This window comes from Littorina saxatilis, linkage group LG8 (assembly GCF_037325665.1).
Source record: "Littorina saxatilis isolate snail1 linkage group LG8, US_GU_Lsax_2.0, whole genome shotgun sequence".
Taxonomy (NCBI): domain Eukaryota; kingdom Metazoa; phylum Mollusca; class Gastropoda; order Littorinimorpha; family Littorinidae; genus Littorina; species Littorina saxatilis.
In genome coordinates, this window is record NC_090252.1 from 41,385,716 (window position 1) to 41,406,913 (window position 21,198).

The 21,198-nt window shown below is 42.1% G+C and overlaps 3 protein-coding genes across 3 annotated transcripts in view; 2 read left to right on the forward strand and 1 right to left on the reverse strand.

Moving 5' to 3' along the window:
• Positions 1-21,198, reverse strand: part of LOC138973585 (hemicentin-2-like) — a 117,858-nt gene that overhangs the window by 51,918 nt on the left and 44,742 nt on the right. Inside the window, exons 19-26 of the mRNA XM_070346294.1 lie at positions 19,814-20,074; positions 18,899-19,162; positions 18,369-18,632; positions 17,286-17,549; positions 16,194-16,457; positions 14,611-14,871; positions 13,588-13,705; positions 12,961-13,106 (exon numbers count right to left, since the gene is read on the reverse strand). Of these exons, the coding sequence (XP_070202395.1) occupies positions 12,961-13,106; positions 13,588-13,705; positions 14,611-14,871; positions 16,194-16,457; positions 17,286-17,549; positions 18,369-18,632; positions 18,899-19,162; positions 19,814-20,074 (1,842 nt within the window). The remainder of the gene's footprint in view (positions 1-12,960; positions 13,107-13,587; positions 13,706-14,610; positions 14,872-16,193; positions 16,458-17,285; positions 17,550-18,368; positions 18,633-18,898; positions 19,163-19,813; positions 20,075-21,198) is intronic.
• LOC138973565 (uncharacterized) lies at positions 841-2,105 on the forward strand. The gene is made up of 3 exons (XM_070346279.1): positions 841-912; positions 1,086-1,236; positions 1,410-2,105. Exons 1-3 carry the CDS (start codon positions 878-880, stop codon positions 1,599-1,601), a joined length of 378 nt encoding a protein of 125 aa, XP_070202380.1. The 5' UTR covers positions 841-877; the 3' UTR covers positions 1,602-2,105.
• LOC138973567 (uncharacterized) lies at positions 4,171-12,354 on the forward strand. The gene is made up of 3 exons (XM_070346285.1): positions 4,171-4,289; positions 5,684-7,546; positions 10,641-12,354. The coding sequence occupies exons 1-3, from the start codon at positions 4,260-4,262 to the stop codon at positions 11,001-11,003; spliced, it is 2,256 nt and encodes a 751-aa protein (XP_070202386.1). The 5' UTR covers positions 4,171-4,259; the 3' UTR covers positions 11,004-12,354.

The following is a 21,198-nucleotide window of genomic DNA, read 5'->3' on the forward strand; positions in this document are numbered from 1 at the left end:
TTAATGTTTGAAAATAACGTTTGACACATTTGGTTATTTTTGCAATTTTCACAAAGAAGTTTTGTTATTTTTGCAATTTTCACAAAGAAGTTTTGCTTCTATGGCGTTTCCGGTCACCGATTCAATTGGAATCATGGAGACGACGAGCCGTAACGGTAAGAAAATATGTTACTGTCTGTTCAGCGTAAGGTATAACGTCTGACACTTTGTAAAGTTTGACACATAATTCTTCTCCCAACGAATTGAATTAGCTTTTAATAACTGCTTGCTACTTTTGAAGGCAAATTTGATGGAAGAAAAATACGATCCTCTGGCCAGTTTTTGTCCCGCGTGATTTTAGTGACCAAATGTGGAGAAATCACTTATCTCGGACATGGTTCTGTTAATGTCCGTGTTACGATTCAGGATGAGACATTTATGTCCTTGTAATTATTGTAGCCAAAGCTGAAAAAATGCATTTGGGTTAGCAGGGGGAAGGAATATTTTCATGAGATTGTTTTAACACCCCCCTCCCCTCCCCAACAAATAAAATAAAAAAATCGAAGATTAATTTTTTTTAATTGGGATTTTGCTAGGATTTTACGTACAACTAATTTCAGGTGGAAGTGATGCGCTGCAGGGGATCCTTCAAGGAATGTGGCCTTTTTCACATATATGCTGCAGCCAACGTCCTCCGCGTACCCATTCAGTGCTTATGTCCTGAGAAAGGACCTATTCAGATGCAGAATCTAGCATCAAGGAAGATGCAGCCACTTCTTGAAGCTGACGCAGGCCCCATCTTCATAATGTGGACGTCTACCGCCCGGGAAGACGTCGCACCCGACGACCATTGGTCTTCGTCCCTCTTCTTAGAACCGCAAGGCCTGTGGACATCTCTATGGATGATGTGTTCAACACCGCTTTCAATGAAAGGTGTGTACATTTTTTTTGTTATTCAATGTGATCACTTAATTTATGGCATTGATTTTGTTTTGTGTGTGTGCGTTTTACCGTCTGGTGGTGGGAACGTCATGTTTTGTAATGAAAATGTCTTTGAAATGTTTTCCTTGCACTTGTCTTAGATTGTGTATTGTGTGTGTTTTCAGCACCAGAGACCAGATGCCTGCCAGCACTGCAGCATCACCAGGGACACCACAGCGACACCCCCCCTCTTCAGAACCAAGTGATGGAGAATTGCCAGTAGTAGGGGGCCACTACCTCTACCGATGGGTTGACAACAATGACTACATTTGCGAGGTATTCCCCCTACAGATTTCAATTGGGTTCAAATGTGTATATCGTGCTGAGAGCGCATGAATATTTTGTTTTTGTGTGCGTGTGTTTTCTTTTTGTTTTGTTTTTGAAGGGGGGGAGGAGGTCAGTTACATTGCCAGTAGAGACAGAAAGTTACTGCTTGTTTTGTGTTGCAGGTGTTGGAGTGTGAAACATCCCAAGTGAATGTGAGGTTCATGCGTCAGGCCGAGGACTTCATCTTTTTGGACAGCTGCCCAGAAGAATCTTGGGAGGATGTGCTGGTTTTCCTGTGCAATTCAAGGAAAGTCAACATTGAAATGGACACCAAGCGGTCTACAAACCGCCGCCAGCTGTACTCCTTTAAATGACTGACTTGAAGGCTAACATTTCATGATAGTGCCACATTGTGTTTGTTGTTTTGACATGTATGGTATCAATGTTTGTCAAGTATACGCTACCCCCCGCGGGTTAGGGGGAGTCCCATATTGGCTGGTACGAGAAAGAATTTACCCGATGCTCCCCAGCATGTCGTAAGAGGCGACTAACGGATTCTGTTTCTCCTTTTACCCTTGTTAAGTGTTTCTTGTATAGAATATAGTCAATTTTTGTAAAGATTTTATTTGTCAAGCAGTATGTAAGAAATGTTAAGTCCTTTGTACTGAAAACTTGCATTCTCCCAGTAAGGTAATATATTGTACTACGTTGCAAGCCCCTGGAGCAAATTTTTTATTAGTGCTTTTGTGAACAAAAAACAATTGACAAGTGGCTCTATCCCATCTTCCTCCTTTCCGATATAACCTTCGTGGTTAAAAACGACGTTAAACACCAAATAAAGAAAGAAAGAAAGTATACGCTTTTCATGTTTCATTGTGTTGCTATTTAGGATAAGATATGTTTTGAAGAGAAAACAAGTCATTTTTTTTAACACATACCATTAAGATTATAATTTTTATAATTTGCTGTTTGATATTCAAATTCTAATGGAGTGCATTCAGTCATTTCCTGTCCAGCGATAGAGCGTAACGCAAGACAGGTAGAACGCTATTTTGACCTGATTTTGAACATGATATTACTTTTGATTGCATTTTTATGTTCCAGATGTACCTAGTCATTAGGTTAAAACTGTATTCTAAATGTCTGTTTGAATATATATTGTAGTTATTTTTGACATTTTGATTGATTTCATGTCCACTGACTCCGTGTAACAAGTGACAGGTAGAACGCAGATTTGACCTGTTTTGAACATGTTACTTTTTGTGTGGTGTTTTGATGTTCTATAATTACCTAATCTTCAAAATATGAATGTATCCTAAAGGTCTATTTAATATTATAGTTGTCATTTATAACATTTTGAATAATTTCATGTCCACTGACACAGTGTAACACGTGACACGTAGAATGCTGTTATGACTTGCTTTTAACATGTTTTGCTATTGTTTCTGTTTTCATATTCCAGAAATAACCTAATCTTTAGATTGTAAATGAAAAGTTAGTGTATGTATAACATTCTGGTTGTTATTTCAAATATTATGAATATTTTCATGTCCATCAACATTTTCGTAACACGTGACACCTACAACAACATGTTTAACTAGTTTTAGCAAACTTTAACAACTTTTAGGGATATTTTTAACATGTGTCAGTGTTTCTGTTGAAGTGTTATATTTTATTTTAGGGTTTATAGTCTTCTTGTGGTTACTTAGCAAAAAGTATCAGTTTTGACTTTTATGATGTCTGAGCTATTACAAGTGTGTTCCATAAGGTTAGAGCCGTTTTTTTCATGAGAAAATTTAAATCGTTTTGTAAACCATTTTAGACAGACTGGGGCTTTAAGAGGCGAAATATTTAGCCTGTAGGACATGAAGCATTCTCCCTTTCTTTGTGTGGCAACAAGCCTTTCAAGTGTAGCAGCACTTTGACGTGTGCAGCGAAAGTATCAATACGGTCAGTAGAGCTAGAGAAAGACTCTTGTCACATCAGACATTTTGAGCACGTTCGAGCGCACACAAGTGCGTCTCCCTGTTTCCCCGCTTACTGGCCAGATGTCAACATAAGTTTACAAATGTAACGTGTAAGGCGAGTCAGGTACAGAGAGAGTATTTGCCCTAGCTCAGCAAACACTCGACAGAGCAAGGATATTCTATGCCCCCCCCCCCCCCCCGGAGACATACGCACGAACCATAGGCCCTACCATGGTCATAACTGGTTGGTCCGGTGTCAGAATAATGTGACTGGGTGAGACATGAAGCCTGTGCTGCGACTTCTGTCTTGTGTGTGACGCACGTTAAATGTCAAAGCAGCACCGCTCTGATATCACCCTTCGTGGTGGACTGGGCGTTAAGCAAACAAACAAACAAACCATGGTCATAAGAGTGAGTATATATATATAGGTGTGTGAGTATTATTCCTCCATTACTGGGCATGAAACTGCATTACTTTTATATCCCTTTAATAATTAATGAATTTATTTATTAGTTAATTCATTTATTTATCTATTTTGTTTTTTTAATTTATTTATGTATATCCTTGCTTGCGTGCATGTTTGTTTATTTGAGAGAGAGAGAGAGAGAGAGAGAGAGAGAGAGAGAGAGAGAGAGAGAGAGAGAGAGAGAGAGAGAGAGAGAGAGAGAGAGAGAGAGAGGGGCAAATAGGCAGACAGTCAGACAGACAAGGAGACAGACAGACTTGCAGTGACAGAGTGAGTAAGGCATGTTCAATTTGCTTCAAACAGCAGCAATCAGGATTGATGGCAAGAGATTTAAAAAGCAGGAATAGGGCTGGAGTTGTCACATACACTGGTTATGAAATTCAATCTTCGCAAGTTATAAACATCTCAACCAATGAACAGCATTTGGGAGTAGAAGGTGTCACATGTACGTTCGCTAATTTTATTAAACTCAACGCACGACAGCCAGTGTACTGTCTACACACACACATCAGGACGAGTGTAGTTTCTTCAAACAGTACTCTCAAGACTTGACTCTTTGTAAGTGGTGTCGTCGGATATACAGACACAATTTGTTCACATGTATTTGGAATTTACCTATCTAAGAAAGGTAAGTGTTTTGTTCGCGTCACGATCCATTCTTCAGCTTACGCTACAACGCTCGTAAACATAATTGTTTGATTTGATTTGATTTGAATTGATTTGATTTGATTTGATTTGACTTTAATTGATTTGATCTCTCTCTCTCTTGATTTGATCTCTCTCTCTCTCTCTCTCTCTCTCTCTCTCTCTCTCTCTCTCTCTCTCTCTCTCTCTCAAAGATAGATTTGCATATAACAAAGGTGTGATGATGTATAGAATTATGTCAGGGAATGCACCTACACTCATTGCCTCAAATTTCAAAATAAATCATTATAGAAAATGTAACAAATTAATTACCCCAACTCCAAGAATTTACCTGTACAAGTCGAGTCTATCATATTCTGGAGCAATTCTGTGGAACACCATTCCAAATAATTATGATTAACTTACGAATTCATGAAACATCATTCAAGGAATATTACATGCTGTTTCTTTTACAAAACTTATAAGAAATATTATCAAGCAGCTGGCATAATATAACTGTACTCTCTGATTATATTAAAAAACATGATTATATATAATTCATAAAGGAATTTTGTTTAATGTTTAATTTTTTTAATTTTTTTTATACAAACACATATTTCTCTGTTATATATAATTTTCAAGCATTGCTAAAGAATCACAATGCATCTTAAAATGTCTTATTGGTTGCTTAACATGTTAATTATGTAAATATGTCATTTGTACTATAGTTAAACTTATCTTTTATTTCTTCTTGTTTGTTACCCCTCAATGGGCGAGGGCCGGATGAAAAAAAGCATGTATACATTGCTTATTCTGTCACCCTCGTAAAATAAATTTCAATTCAATTCAATTCAATTCAATTCTCTCTCTCTCTCTCTCTCTCTCTCTCTCTCTCTCTCTCTCTCTCTCTCTCTCTCTCTCTCTCTCTCTCTCTCTCTCTCTCTCTCTCTCTCTCTCTCTCTCTCGTGTGTGTATTTGCATACCTTTTAGCCAGTTTGTGGGGTAAGTTTTTCTGCCTTTTCACATTTAGTCCAGTTTTGACTAAATGTTTTAACATAGAGGGGGAATCGAGACGAGGGTCTTGGTGTATGTGTGTGTGTGTGTGTGTGTGTGTGTGTGTGTGTGTGTGTGTGTGTGTGTGTGTGTGTGTGTGTGTGTGTGCGTGTGTGTGTGCGTGTGTGTGTGCGTAGAGCGATTCAGACCAAACTACTGAACCAATCTTTATGAAATTTGACATTTGCCGGGTCATACCTAAGACTTTAAAATTGGCAATCTAGTGGCTGCTCCGCCTGGCGTCTGGCATTATGGGGTTAGTGCTAGGACTAGTTAGTCCGGTGTCAGAATAATGTGACTGGGTGATGATCCGATTTATAATGTTCTGGCGTGTTTCCATTTCAGATGGCGAGGCGCCTGTTTAGACTGTTTCTGCTCACGAGCTGTGTCTACTTCGCCATCTGTGTCCTGCTACTTCTCAAACATTCTCGCCAACAGTGGGTGCCATTAAGGGGTCAACTGGTCTCTTCTCCACGCGAGGATTACTTCAATGTTACAGCGGGTGATGATGAACCTGCAGTAGCTCCAAGCAGAAATGTGAAACCTCAGCCTCTGCGGAATTCCATTGGGAATTTTCGCAGTACGAAACTTGCGGTAGCATCCTCGAAACAGAACGGGGTACTTCTACCTCGACAAAATACCAGTGGGAGCTCTCGCAGTAAAGCAATTCCTTTACCCAAGCACAAACAAGTTGCTGCAACAAATGTTTTTGTCAAGAACAGAATTCATTATTCTTCAAACAATTCCATCCAACGCTTATTGCCAGAGAAACGAACTTCCAAAAATAAGATAGACGCTTTGAATGTTGTCAAAAACAATCTTGATTACAAAGAATTGATTGCAAAAAGCACACACGCAAGAAACCAAATAACAAAGTCTGTACTCAAGACACACAAGCCTGTGCTAGGCGAAACGAAGCCTGCATCAAAGAATGCACCAGTCATAGCTAAAGCTGTACCACACAAAACAAATGCTGTACCAGTCAAAGCAAATGATGTGTCGGCCATACCGAAGGTCATATCAGAAAAACTAAACGCTGTACCAGTCATAGGGAAGGCTGTACCAGACAAAGCAAATGCTGTACCAGACAAAGCAAATGTTGTACCAGTCATAGCGAAGGCTGTACCAGACAAAGCAAATGCTGTACCAGACAAAGCAAATACTGTACCAGTAATAGCTAAGGCTGTACCAGACAAAGCAAATGCTGTACCAGACAAAGCAAATGCTGTACCAGTCATAGCGAAGGCTGTACCAGACAAAGCAAAGAATGTACCGGACAAAGCAAATGCTGTACCAGAAGTAGCTAAGGCTGTACCAGATAAAGCAAACGCTGAACCAGACAAAGCAAAGGCTGCAGAAGACAAAGCAAAAGCTGTACCAGACAAAACAAATGATGTACCGGACAAAGCAAAGATTGTGCCAAACACACAACCTCCTAAAGTGCCGATAGCTGTCCGCCAGGTTCATATCAACAATCACCTTAACGGCAGCTCTTTGAATAAGAGCAAAAATGGAAACGACATGAAATTGAAAGCGAAGGTTTTACCAATCAAACTGGCGTCTAAAGTGAAAGCAAATCAGAGAGAAATGCACATACAACTCAACAATAAAACAATAACCGTGACAAACAATCCTAAAAAATCAGCAACGAATTCCAGCAACAAGTTTCTCGTCTATTACTGCCCGCAGACCGCCCAGTGTTCCGGATGGGGGGACCAGCAAAGAGCCATCGTCGACGTTTTCCTCCTTGCTTGCATCGCAAAACGTCACTTCCGCATCATCCTGCAAAGCCCATGTGACGTCAGAAACTTCTACGTGCCAAACAAATACAAATGGATTGCGGACGAGAGAGAGTTCCAAGGCAGAACTAGGAGAAATATTCGCAAAAGCGCCCTGACGGGAAAGCTGAAAACCATGGCGGATTTCAACGCGGTGTTCCCCGAGGATGTGATTTACGTTTCCACAAACGGCGGCCACTTCACTGAAATCATGGCAAACCCTAACTTCAAGGCCTCCATGCCTACGTGGGCCGAAACCTTCCTGGCTCACCATTTTCACAACGCCTGGGACATTCTGATGAAGCCCAGCGCAAGGCTACAGCAACGTCTGGAGGCCTTTCTTCACAGTGTTGGCTTCTACAACAGGACGCACCCTCTGGTCGGAGTCCATGTTCGTGTGGGGAAGAATCCTTCAAATCCCAACGAAGTGGTGAGAATCTTTTTTGTTCCCCTTGTGTGTACGAATTATTGTATAAACTTTACTTTGTTGAAGGGTTAGGTTTGTCGTTATGAGTTTATGTGAGTTAAGAGATAAGAATAAATTTATTTCATGCATTAGAAAACAAGGCCAAAATATATGTCATGTATGTCTTAACAGCACAATAAGCCTCGCGTAAACCATCACATATACTGTCAGGCTTTTACACACAGTACAAACACCCTTTCGTTTAAATACTCACCGCTTGAGAACATCCGAGGTACCCTACGTAAAGAGCGAGCAATTGTCAAAGAATTTATTTTCGTGGACCGTCTGATCGGCAAATCAGGCGCCTTGTTTTTGGTGCTAGAACTAACTTTCAAAATCTAGATAATAAATTAACAGCTTGTTACACAAACATTCTTAAATCATAAAAGAATTCTTTTTACATCAAGACAAGATCAGTACAATTCGAAGTTTTTAAAGTTTGAAAAAAGAAAAACCCGGAAACGTGTCACGCAAACAGTCTTTCTCGTAGCAGACGACGGTTGTGCCTAGCGCCCGTTCCTCTGAACAATCAACTTCCACCGCTCTAGTTCGTGTGAATCGCAGCCGTTTGTTGCGTTTATATTCAGAGGTACACAATAGCGTGCTATTGCAGATAAGCTTACAGCGAGTCGCATTGAGGGCACCTAGGATGTTCAAAAGCGGTGAGTGCGTGTGTAAAAGCCTGACATTATCTGTGATGGTTTACGGGAGGCCTAATTACTGTGCCTTTAAACTTAGTGCTCATTACAAGGCAGTGTTTTCGGCGGAGTGTTGACAATTAAGAGTATGTTTTACTTGGAAACAGTCGCACATATTTTCAAATACTTAGATTTGAATTAAGGGGCCGAAAAGCTCAGTTGATAGAGCATTGGACTTGTGATCCTAGGTTCACGGGCTCCAATCCAAGCCTGAAGGCAGAAATTCTCCTTATGATCCTCGTGCATGATCAGTGAACGGATTGTGGATGTCGTTATTCCCCACGCACGAAGAGTATGGGTATTACCATGGAAGTCTTATTTCCTAGTAGACGCGCGCTCTATAAATATTATCTCATTATCTTATCCCAGCGAAGCTGGAGGTATCCCACGAACGCTATACCACACCGTGGACCCTCCCTCGACAATCTGATCCACCTCAGTTAGTACGGCACTTTTGATCCACCTAAAAAGTGAAAAATGTGGTGGATTGCTCCCATTAAACCCATTTGTAGAAGAAAAACAAGTCGTGTAAGGCGAAATTACTACATTTAGTCAAGCTGTGGAACTCACAGAATAAAACTGAACGCACTGCATTTTTTCAACAATGACCGTAGTCCGCCGCTCGTGCAAAAGGCAGTGAAATTGACGAGCCTGTTTAGCGCGGTAGTGGTTACACTGTGCTGCATAGCACGCTTTTCTGTATCTCTCTTCGTTTTAACTTTCTGAGCGTGTTTTTAATCCAAACATATCATATCTATATGTTTTTGGAATCAGGAACCGACAAGGAATAAGATGAAATGTTTTTAAATCGATTTCGGAAATTTTATTTTAATAATCATAATTTTTATATTTTTAATTTTCAGAGCTTGTTTGTAATCCGAATATAACATATTTATATGTTTTTTGGAATCAAAAAATGATGAAGAATAAGATGAACGTAATTTTGGATCGTTTCATAAAAAAAATATTTTAATTACTATTTTCAGATTTTAAAATGTTTTAGCCTCCAAGCTGAAATGCAATACCAAAGTCCGGCCTTCGTCGAAGATTGCTTTGCCAAAATTTCAATCAATTTTATTGAAAAATAAGGGTGTGACAGTGCCGCCTCAACTTTTACAAAAAGCCGGATATGACGTCATCAAAGACATTTATCCAAATATTAAAAAAACGTCTGGGGATATCATACCCAGGAACTCTCATGTACAAATTCATAAAGATCGGTCCAGTAGTTTAGTCTGAATCGCTCTACACACACACACACACACACACACACACACACACACACACACACACACACACACACACACACACACACACACACACACACACACACATCACGACCCTCGTCTCGATTCGACCTCTATGTTAAAACATTCATTCAAATCTTGACTAAATGTAAAAACAGAGAGAGAGAGAGAGAGAGAGAGAGAGAGAGAGAGAGTGACAGAGACAGAGACAGAGACAGAGAAACAGCAAAACATGGTTTATTGTTTTGAGCGCTCTAGCGCCGTTAGTGTGTCAGATGGAAAGGTGGTCCACATTAGTAGCCTGTGCATATAAGGGGCTCTTCCCTTAATTGGCAAATGATCGAGCTAATAATGCAATTACATGCGAGCGTATTGACATTTGTTTTTTAAACTAAAATTAAGTGTTATGTGCTTACCTGACAGTTCTGTTTGGTTCTGTACAGCAAACATTGCTTACAATAGCTTGTATGACGCCTTATTGCTACTGTTCTTCAACTTTGACGCCGACGTCGGAAGGATCAGCGCAGAATTATAATCCAAGCGAAGCTGGCGGTATACCACGAACGCATACTGTAAGCTATACTGCAACAATGAGAGTCATGGACAGCTTGCACTTAATGCGACAAGTTCCCGCATCAAAGATCTTCCAAGGACTCGTATGCCTGAAAAAGTTCGTGAAAATGATATGCCTGTGTGTGCGTGTGTGTGTTCACAATTCACCTGTCTGCATGAATCGAACCCTGTTGACCCGCACTTTGTCATAATGTTAAACGTTTTAACAATTGCTGGGTGCGCCCCGTGATTTGTGACAATTGTTTTACAAATCACAAGGCGCGCCCCGAGATATGTTAAACATTTTTACAAATCACGGGGCGCGCCCCGCAATCTTTAAAATGTTTTACAAATCACGTAAATACGCCAGGGATCTATTAGCTTGGCGGTAATTACGATGTTGCTTTCTGCAAAGCCGGTGGGCGTCGTGTTGTCATAAATAATATGTATAGAGCGCGCGTCTACTAAGAAACTAGACTTCCATGGGAATACCCATGCTCTTCGTGCGTGGGGAATAACGAGCTCTATATATAAAACAATGTTTAATCTGTTTCAAACCAGCTTCACATCAACGATGTCAATAAGACAGGCCCGCTGTGGGAATTCCTCGACCACTACGTCCGTAACGGCAGCCACATCTTTCTGGCCAGTGACAGCGCTGAAGTGCGCAACATCTCGAGGAGCAGGTTTGGGACCGCTCACCACGACACTGACGGAGTTATCCTCCATGTTTCCAAGCAACACCATGACCCGAGGGCGTGTCAAGGTTACGAGGACGCGTTGCTTGATCAGCTGATTCTGACTAAGTGTGACGTCTTGGTGAAAAGCAAGAGCGGGTTTAGTTTGCGTGCTGGTTACATTCGTGGAAGGGCAGACAATCTGTTCTTTTACCGCCAGGGTAAAATTACCAAGGTAACGAGTTAGGCCTTCCTTAATTGAACCCAAAGTTGACCTTTTGTTTTACCGACAATTCACTGCCAAACCTTCGTGACGCGAGCTTCGTGAAGTAGACTTCGCGTTGTCGACTTTGCCAAAAAAGAATTGAAAGCAGGCGTTACTTTCTGTGTGGTAGGCTATACTTTGGCAAGAAGCGAACAAACAATGAACTCAGTAATAACAACTTGTGACGGTGAAAAGCAAGAGTGGGTTTAGTCTGTGTATGCTACTAAGAATTTAGAGTTGCACTAAAACACATCAGATACCGACACTGCCGGTGTAACACGAAATGTTTACTCCAAGTCCACGAAAAATTTACTCCGGAGCCCAAGGTACGAACAAATTACTATCTCCACGAAATTTTGACTCCCCAAATTTTTAATTTTAGTAAATATCTCGTACTCGAAAATGGGATGCGGGCGAAGGGATAATGCCAATAAATTATGTGATCTCGCGCAAACGAATGTCGCGCTACCCTCCCTCCACCCCTTCCACCACAAAGACTAACATGGGACAAGGGAGTACAAATTTCGTACACATGGCATGGGAAGTTAAATTGCTCGTGTTAGGGTGAAAGTAATTTATTCGTTATTTATTCGTCAGGGGAGTAATATTTTTGTACGAACTCGGAACTCACCTGTCGTGGGGAGTAATTTTCTCGTGTAATGGGGGAGTACTTTTTTCGTAAAGGGAGTAACATTTTCGTACGAAATCTTTACTCCGGAGTAAAAATCTCCTTGGAGTAATTTTCTAGTGTTACACCGGTCGCACAGAGTTGCGCCCCTGGGGGGGTTTTGGGGGAGCTCCCTCAAGAAAATTCGGGCGGCTGTCCCTGGGGACAGCGCGCAGCGACAGAACCGTGCTTCCCATTTCTTCCCCGGATGCGCGTCGTATTCGGTTTTATTTGTGCAAGCCCTCAAAATGTAATGATTTTCTAAAAGAAGTTCTGCAATCGGGAAACAAGGAAGGTATGTTGTCGGAACGTTTATTAATGACAAAACATTAATTATTAGTAGTATTGGTTAATTATTGAATCATTGCCTTGCTCGTGTCTTAATTCCCTGCAAGCGGCTGAACATTTTGAGATAAGGGTTGTCTAATTAGTGTTTTTCTGTGCACTGGGTCGATATCTTTGTGAACGTAACGTTTTGTTTTTGGAGTGAATTAAACCTTCCAAAAAACCTTTTAATTCTGAATTGGCAGTGAATCAATTTGTTTTGGGATTTTTACAATCGGGAAAGAAAAAAATAGGGTCGATCGGGGAGTCGGAAACATTCATGGGTTCACCAGAACAATGGTGACTGCGCGTGCGAGCTCATCTGTCCGTTTGTTTTGGTTTGTGAGTCGAAAAATGTGAACCGTCCATCTGTATATCTTTCTGTTCTGCCGTCTGTCTTCTTTTTCAATCCTGTGTTTTGTGCCTGAGGAAGACCCCAGTGGTCGAAACGTCGTGATTTGTTATTCGTTTTGTCTTCGTCAAACACGTGAGTACAGTATTTGTTGGTCTTTTTCATCATGGGTTTGTTCACAGCGAACTTCCCCCTGCAGTGGCGCCATCACTTCATTTAACACCTGTTTGAGGCGCATCTCTAATATCAGATGGACAGACAAAATCTGCAATGAAGAGCTGCGGCAATGGCGGACCAGGAGCAGGTTGACAGGAAGATTCTGAGGAGAAAGTGCTCTCGCCAGGCGCCCACTTGGATCCCGCAGGGGAAAAGATAGAAGGGAAGGCCAAGAAACAACTGCGTTATATCTGGACATCAAACAACTAAACATGCGTTATATCTAGACACATGACCGGAAGGCCGCGCATGTCACGATTGGTTAGAGATGCGGAAAGATCTGCCAAGAGCAAAGTGCGATTGGGAAACGTCGTCAATGGCCTATGCTCCGCTGGGGGCAAAGGGCCTAAGTAAGAATGTCTACGTGCAAGTGTACTCACAGTGAACTTCCACCTGCAGTGGCGCCATCACGCGGGTGCTGAGTCCGTTGTCGGCAAAGCAGGAGTAGAAGCGGGGCATGCTGCGCTGGTAGTTTTCAATCACCAGTTTGCCGTTATTGGAATCCACCTGCTCTGAACCGGCAAACCTGCAAAATCGAAGGTCATGATGAACTACAGCCATTGCGCCTGAAAAGAAAAGTCACGAGAAAATAACACACACGCACACGTAAGCACGCACTCAGGCACGAACGCATACACGTACGCACGCACATAATCACAAACACGCACTTAAGCACACACACACACACACACACACACACACACACACACACACACACACACACACACACACACACTCACAGACACACAAATGCGCGCGCACACGGAAGTTCTCACTCCAGCCAAAAATTGAGATAAATATTAAATACAAGCTCATCCAGAATACATATATATAGACACACTGACACATAAGGATCTTCCATAGCAAGTTTTTTTTAAAGCATTTCAGATTGAGTATTTTGTCAAGGTAAACCAAAAAACACAAACCGTTAACTAAATCATGTCACTTACTCACTCACTCACCAACTCACTCGCTCACTCACTCAACCAATCAGCAAAAGTACTAACCAGGAGTATTTGCACCCAGGTTTGCAATCAGCGGAGCACGTGACCGTGACGTCATCACCCTCTTGCACCACGTATGTGGGTCCAGGAGGATCCAGTTCGATTTCGTCTCTTGGGCCATCTGACAGCAAAACGAAGAAGTTTTCATCTCTTTAATTTCTGCTAGCAGTCCTGGCAACATCATATCAATTATCTTAGCCTAAGACGCAATTATGAATGACACAGACTGAACAAATAATCGAGTGGTGCAATTATGAATGCCACAGACTGAAGAAATAATCGAGTGGGTCAATTATGAATGCCACAGACTGAAGAAATAATCGAGTGGTGCAATTATGAATGACACAGACTGAAGAAATAATCGATTGGTGCAATTATGAATGCCACAGACTGAAGAAATAATCGAGTGGTGCAATTATGAATGCCACAGACTGAAGAAATAATCGAGTGGTGCAATTATGAATGCCACAGACTGAAGAAATAATCAAGTGGGTCAATTATGAATGCCACAGACTGAAGAAATAATCGAGTGGTGCAATTATGAATGCCACAGACTGAAGAAATAATCAAGTGGTGCAATTATGAATGACACAGACTGAAGAAATAATCGAGTGGTGCAATTATGAATGCCACAGACTGAAGAAATAATCAAGTGGGTCAATTATGAATGCCACAGACTGAATAAATAATCGAGTGGTGCAATTATGAATGCCACAGACTGAAGAAATAATCAAGTGGGTCAATTATGAATGCCACAGACTGAAGAAATAATCGAGTGGTGCAATTATGAATGCCATAGATAGACCAAACCAAGCAAGAAGAAACACGATTGAAGGCTGTCCTTGATTGGGCTCTCTGTAAGTTGACTTCGTGAAGACTTTTTATCGAAAATTCAGTGCCAAGGCTTTGTCCGGCAAGCTTCATAAAGTAGCCTTATAAAAGTCTACTCCATCAAATGAATGACAGCCTGCAGTTGCAGATATGAATGACACAGATAGAGGAACATAAGAAAGACGAATATCTTACATTGTACTTCCACATCCACAACGTCAGACACCAGAGACCCGACAACGTTTCTTGCACGGCAGGTGAAAGAGCCTCCATCCCCTTCCGCGGCTTTTCTAATGGCCAGCCTCCCGCCCTCCGATTCTCTGGGCAGCGGGCCTTGGTACCACGTGTACTTGCAGGGAGGGTCGCAGTTGGCGGAACAGCGCAAGTAGAAGGGACTGCCGGCCACCACTGTCACGTTGTTAGCTGGATCCAAATCTATTCCGTCAGTTGGACCGTCTGAAAACAAGAAGAGAAACCGTTTACGATCGAGGAAATCATATTTTTTTCTTAATATTTGCCTGAAATGTCAAGTCACCATGAGCGAAAGTCTGTTCATGCAAAATGTTCATCAATGGTAATTTTTGGCGAGGAACTTAGGAAATGATGTTAAACTTCAAGTTTCTGCATATGGAATTTATTTTAATGATTGACGAGGACAGGCTATTTTGATGAAATTAACGCGAAATAGTGTCATGTCTCAAGGCCTACTCCAAGTTTAAAGGCGAACGACAAGAAGAAGATGTCTCAAGGCCTTCCTTATTTGAGTCCGAAGTTGACTTTGCGAATACTTTTCGAAGTCTTATTACCGAAAATTCAATGCAAAAGCTTCGTGCAGCGAGCTTTGTGAAGTAGACCTTTTTTTTGAATTAATTTAGTAAATTTAAATTCGTTTCCATTAAGAAATAAATTCAGCAAACAATGGGCGGTTCTGGTGAGGTTATGCCCCCTCTTTCTTTCTCCTGGTAACTGGCGCCACCTCGCGGCAAGATCACACGAGAAAGGAAAAAAAACTTGCATTGGTCCCAAATAGCATATCGGTTTGGTAACAGTTCGTGTGTAAGTCGTGCATTTTATACGGTAAACAGACAATGGTCGGTTCTAGGGAGGTTATGCCCCTTCTTTCTTTCGGCTGGTAACTGGCGCCACCTCGCGGCAAGATCACAGGAGTTGTCTCGCGTTATCACCCCAGAAGCGCTCATTCCCGTCCTGTATGTGATACTGCCAGGCTGTGGATTTTTGGTATGTGACTGATTTGTTTGTTTTCTCTTACAGGTATCCAATCTAAGGAAAAGATCGCTTTAAAAGTTTTGTGATGCGGTTCATGGTTTGAAATAATGCTAACCGGACCATGCAGCAAGACTGCTCTCACTTTACACACACACAAAAAAGTGTATGGAAAGAACGAAAGTTGTCGTAATAATCAATGGAAAGTGAACTCTTGTGTGAGAATCTGGTTATTTCCCTTGACCACTCAACTCGATGTTGTCAGTTACCATGGCCGGTGAGTCCCTCGGTGCGCACCTGACGTAAACCGGCTGATCACTATTTTTTGTAGAAACACTGAGCGCCAGGGTGCTTACTCACTCACTTATGTTAAATTAATTAGCATATAACTGTAGTGCTTTTCTTTTAGCAAATAGTGCCGTGTGGGGTTAAATTACGATAAAATAGATTCTCAATTTTTTCAAATAACTGAAATTCGCCAGAAGCTCCACCAAAACGGGTCAGATCAGTATAGTATCTATTTAACTCCCGTGAAATCAACATTTTCAACTTACACTGGATGTCCACCTTGATCAGCCTTGACCCCTGAAGACCTACGTCATTGGCAGCGTAGCAGACGAAAGGGCCGGACATGTTTCGCGGCACTTCATCGATGGTGAGCACGCCATCGTCAGACTTGACGCGCTCCACGCCAAAATACCACGTGTAGGTACAGGGAGGGGAGCAAACCGCGGAGCACCTCATCTCCAGTTGTTCCCCTTCCGTCACGTTGTTCACGTCACCGCTCGGTTCGATTTTCACCGTGTTGCCTGGGCCGGCTGTGTGGAGAAAGATTGATTCAATGATTAATGTCCAATAAGGCAAAGAAAACATTACTCAGACGTTAATGATGTTTGATACCAGCACATGCACAGCCTGGCCGTGACCTTACGATTAATGTTCTACTGCTGATGTGTTGAAGTCACCCCGACAAACTTCGTTCTCGAAATTCTTTGTCACGTCCTCTGGAGACATGCAGGAAAAGTGACACAAGTTTTACGTGACACCATTAGTCACGTTGACGTCAGAGATGTACTTCAAAAGGGAAGTTTAAAAACAGGCATGTCGGTTTGTCTTTTTAAATCGATATCGTATGTATTAAAGACAATTTGTTTTTAATCAGATGGTTAATAATCATACATCTTCATTGTGAGGCATTTCCTGTGCGAGTTGAAGAAAAGAAGTGTGAGTAAGCCCAATAAAATAATGCATTGTGCCTGTTAGCATCAAACATGTACACGTGAAGACCATTTACTCATTGAACGCATGCAAACCCTGGCTTCAGAATAGATCAGAATACGAGACTAAGCAGCACTAATTGTTCGTGAAAAATGAGGAATGAAATAGAATATTTTGCACCTGCTCAAAGCCTCAAACTTCATATTAAGATAACTATAAGATAAGAACAATGTAATGTCTGTTTTCATTAAGCATTAACATGGATTTTCTTCTTTTCGCACAACATTGCATCGCTAACTGAACGAACACGAAGACAACATCCATAAAGTATAACTGTACATAAATACATCAATATATCCCCCCCCCTCTCTTTCCAGTCATACCAGTTCCAAATTAATTAAAAAGTTTCAATAACAAGAAATTCTCACTTTGAACGACGACAGTGACCACCTCAGATGACGATAACCCGATGCTGTTCTCCGCCGAACATCGGTAAGTTCCGGCATTCTCCGGGCCCACGGCGACCAATGAGAGCACGCCGTCTTTCGAGTCGATGACCTCGTTGCCTAGGAACCACGTGTACGAACAATCGGGACTGCAGTCGGCCGAGCACTTGAGAGCGAGAGAGGCTCCTTCGTTCAGGACTTGGGTACCGTCGGCTGGGAAGATATCTATGGCACCTTCTGGTCCGTCTGCAAGGCAAGTGATGGAAAGAGTTTAGATTTGCTGAGAAATGCCAAAATGTTCTTTAGTTTGCTCTCAGTGTATGCAGCATTGAATTTTGAAAACTATTTAAATAAAAAACGCTCGCGCTGGACCCGAGTACTCTACAGATCTGACTGGCTCGCTCCCCCAGTATGAAAGTTTTTGTCCTGTGCACGTTTAAGACCAAGTGATTGCTCTGTGTGAATTACAGGCATTCCCTTTGCTATATAAATACATTGCATGCGAGCCGAGGATGTGCGTGGTGACTGGCCTTTCTCTTTTATTTGATCACAGTGAAAAATATACTGCCGACCCTCTTCATAACTTAACAATATAAATGTTTGGAATGCCTGTGGTGTGAATGTTGGTTTCTGAAAAGAAATGCAGATCTATCTCTGGCCGATTCATAGATTCAACCTACAAACTGCGACCTCATCTGTGATCAGATGGCCAAGCAATGCGTGAAATCTTATATTCTAAAGCCTTATGGCTCGTTTCGACAAGCATTAAACGGATGAAATTAACCACATGCAGTTTATTCTTCAGAAAAATGCACACAAAAAATGGGTTGGGTTCGGTGATTTGTACATAAACGTCTTCCTCACGATAGATTCGCTGATTTGTCTTATGAAGCCGTCATCAACACGAACACAATGATTGCAGAAGCAAACTGTGGGTTTGTTCTCCAATTTTGCATTATGTTCCCATTGTCATACAAGAGATTAAAACGCAATTATGCAAAAACAGGACTCCTAATTAACGAATAATCTGAAACAACTGTTATTCAGACACCACACAAAACTTACACTGAACTTCAACGTTGAGCGGTTTCCTCCCTTGGTTTCCCAGTCCGTTGTCAGCCAAGCATGAGTACACTCCCTTCTCCTCTCGTCCAACGTTCGACAACTCAAGCCGCCCGCGGGAAGTAGGGATCTCCTCTTCGTTGAAAATCCACATGTAGGTGCAAGGGGGGTTACAGTCCGCTGAACACGTGACCGACAGGCTACCCCCCTCCCTCAACACCTGCTTGCTACCTGGCGGCGTGAAGGTGAGTGAGGTACCTGGTCCGGCTGTGAGAGAAATTGACATACAGGTGAGTTTTGGTTCGTTGTTTACACACGCAAACACACACTCGCGGGCACACGCACGCACCGAGCGACCAGTTTGGGTACATTTTTATCAATTTTTTGTCAGACAGTCACTAACTTCTTTAGGATGGTAATGACAAGAAGAAAAAAAAGTTTAAAAAGCAGTTGTTGGGGACAAGGGGGGGGGGGGGAGAGGGAGGCGGGGATGGACATCCAGGAACACACCAGGAGAAACACCAAGGACTCACCATGCACGTCAATAGTGACGGACTTGGTCGTAGCACCACCGATACCGTTGCTCGCCACACAGGTGTAGGTCCCAGCTTGGTCCATCCGGGCAGCGTCCGAGAAGAGCACGCCGTCATCGTAGGGCAGGAGCTTGGGCCCCAGGAACCACTTGTAGGTACACTCTGGGTCACACTCCGCGGCGCACTTGATATTGAAAGGTACGCCCACCGCGTAGCTCTGGTTTTGATCAGGCGGGAAGAGATGGATGGAGTTTCCTGGGCCGACTGTTTGGGGGTGAGAGTAATTAAAATAATGAATGACCTATAAACAATTTGCTTTATTTTTTTTTAAATCTGCACATTTGATGTTGAAATGTGCTCTGCTTTTATCCCGGTGGCAAGAGATGGGTCGAGTTTGGGGGTGAGAGTAATTAAAATAATAAATTATCTATAAACAACTGTTTTTAACTTGAAAAATAGAAAAAATATTCTCTTTTTTTGGTTTGTTTTAAATCTGCACACTTAATGTTGAAAGGTGCGGCTACCGCATACATCTGGTATTGTCCCGGTGGACAGAGATGGGTTGAGTTTCCTTGGCCGACGGTTTTGGGTGTGAGATTAAAATAATGAAAACATTTAAAAATCTTTCTTTTTTTAAATGCGAAAAATGTCCAAGACATACATGCGTGCTATTGTGCGTTTGAGTTGAGATGAGACACTACAGTGCTGAGCCCGAAGTTGACTCCGTGACGACTTTTTACCGAAAATTCAGTGCCAAAGCTTTGAACATGCACTAGCAAGCTTTGGCAAGTGGACTTCGCGCAGTTCCACCCTCCTCTCTCCCTGCAACTTGTCTTCCGATCAAGTCCTCCCTTATCCAACCCCTCCATCCAATTTAAACCAGTTACGAGGGAAAACCAAGTAATCCATACTTACATGTCACTTCCAAAGTGAGAGGTTTCGAGGCCTGGCTGTTGGCATCATTGGAAGCGAAACAGATGTAGCTGCCCGCTTTCTCCCTGTCCGTCTCAGGGAACTCCAGCACTGATCGATTCGTAAGTTTCTCGGACCCCTTACGCCATTCGTAAGTGCAAGGGGGAGAGCACTCCGCGATACACTCCACCTGGAATTGTCTCCCTTCCATCACGATGGGAGTGTCGTCAGGCGGACTGAACCTGATGGTTGTTCCTGGTCCAGCTGTGTGAAACAAAACGAAGTGATTATTTGGTGTGTCTTGAGGTAAATTATTACTTCGAAAGTAAATTATAGCCCATTCCTCCTATTTCAGGCTGTCGTGTTGTGTATGCATCCTTTCGTGAACAAATAACAAGAACAAGAACAAGACAGAGAACCAGAAGAAGCACAAGAAGAATACAAAGACAAATATTGAATGCAGTAACATCGGGACCGGGAGCTAGAGCGCGACAACCATCCCTCCCTTGCGGTGGCCCTTTTTTTTCCCCCATCTAAAGTCGGGGTCAAACCCGGGAACATGCCCCTAATGGTTTTACCGTGAGGGCGTTAAACATTACTTATCATCATCGGATTTGGAGGTATACCCTCAATGTAATTAACAGGTAACCCGAATTACTCAACTTCTGCTCCTGGTCTCAAAGACACAAACGTTTACTGGCAAACGTTTACACTGTTATTAGACACAAGAATCCGTTGCTTTATTCCTGTTCAAAGTGATAACTCAGTATTGGCGTTAACCGGTAATTACCGGTATTTTACCGGTTGAAACGAGAAATTACCGGAACAAAATTGGCTGCCGGTATGACCTACCGGTTGATTTTTAAAACTGCCGGGTTTTTTTCACTTGTAAAACAATAAAACCAGTACTCGGAGTTGGACTCTGATTGGTTCCAATGACCAGCCTACCGTTTTTTTTCTGGACTGTAATGGTATGTATCATAAAAGTTTGCGTACCGGTTTGAAAAAAATACTAGCGCCATAACTGATAACGATAGAATGATATTTTAACGAAGTGCGTTATACACTCGAATCACCTTTGTAGGCAGTCAGTTGAACAGGAGTGAAATCGGGCGAAATTAACCACAATATAAAAATATGCTGTTGCCGAACTCCAACGTTTGCAAGAGCAATATAGGAAACAACAGCCGCCAGACCCTATCACAAACAGCTCTGACGGGGGTCTATCCGGCGACGCACCAGAAGCGTAGAGCTACTATAAATATGATAAGATAAGATAAGAAACCTTTAATGTCCATTTTCATTTTACACAAACATGGAAATTTTTCTGTTGGCACCACATCGCATTTCTAATAACACAAAAACCCGATAAAAAAACTGAATTAATA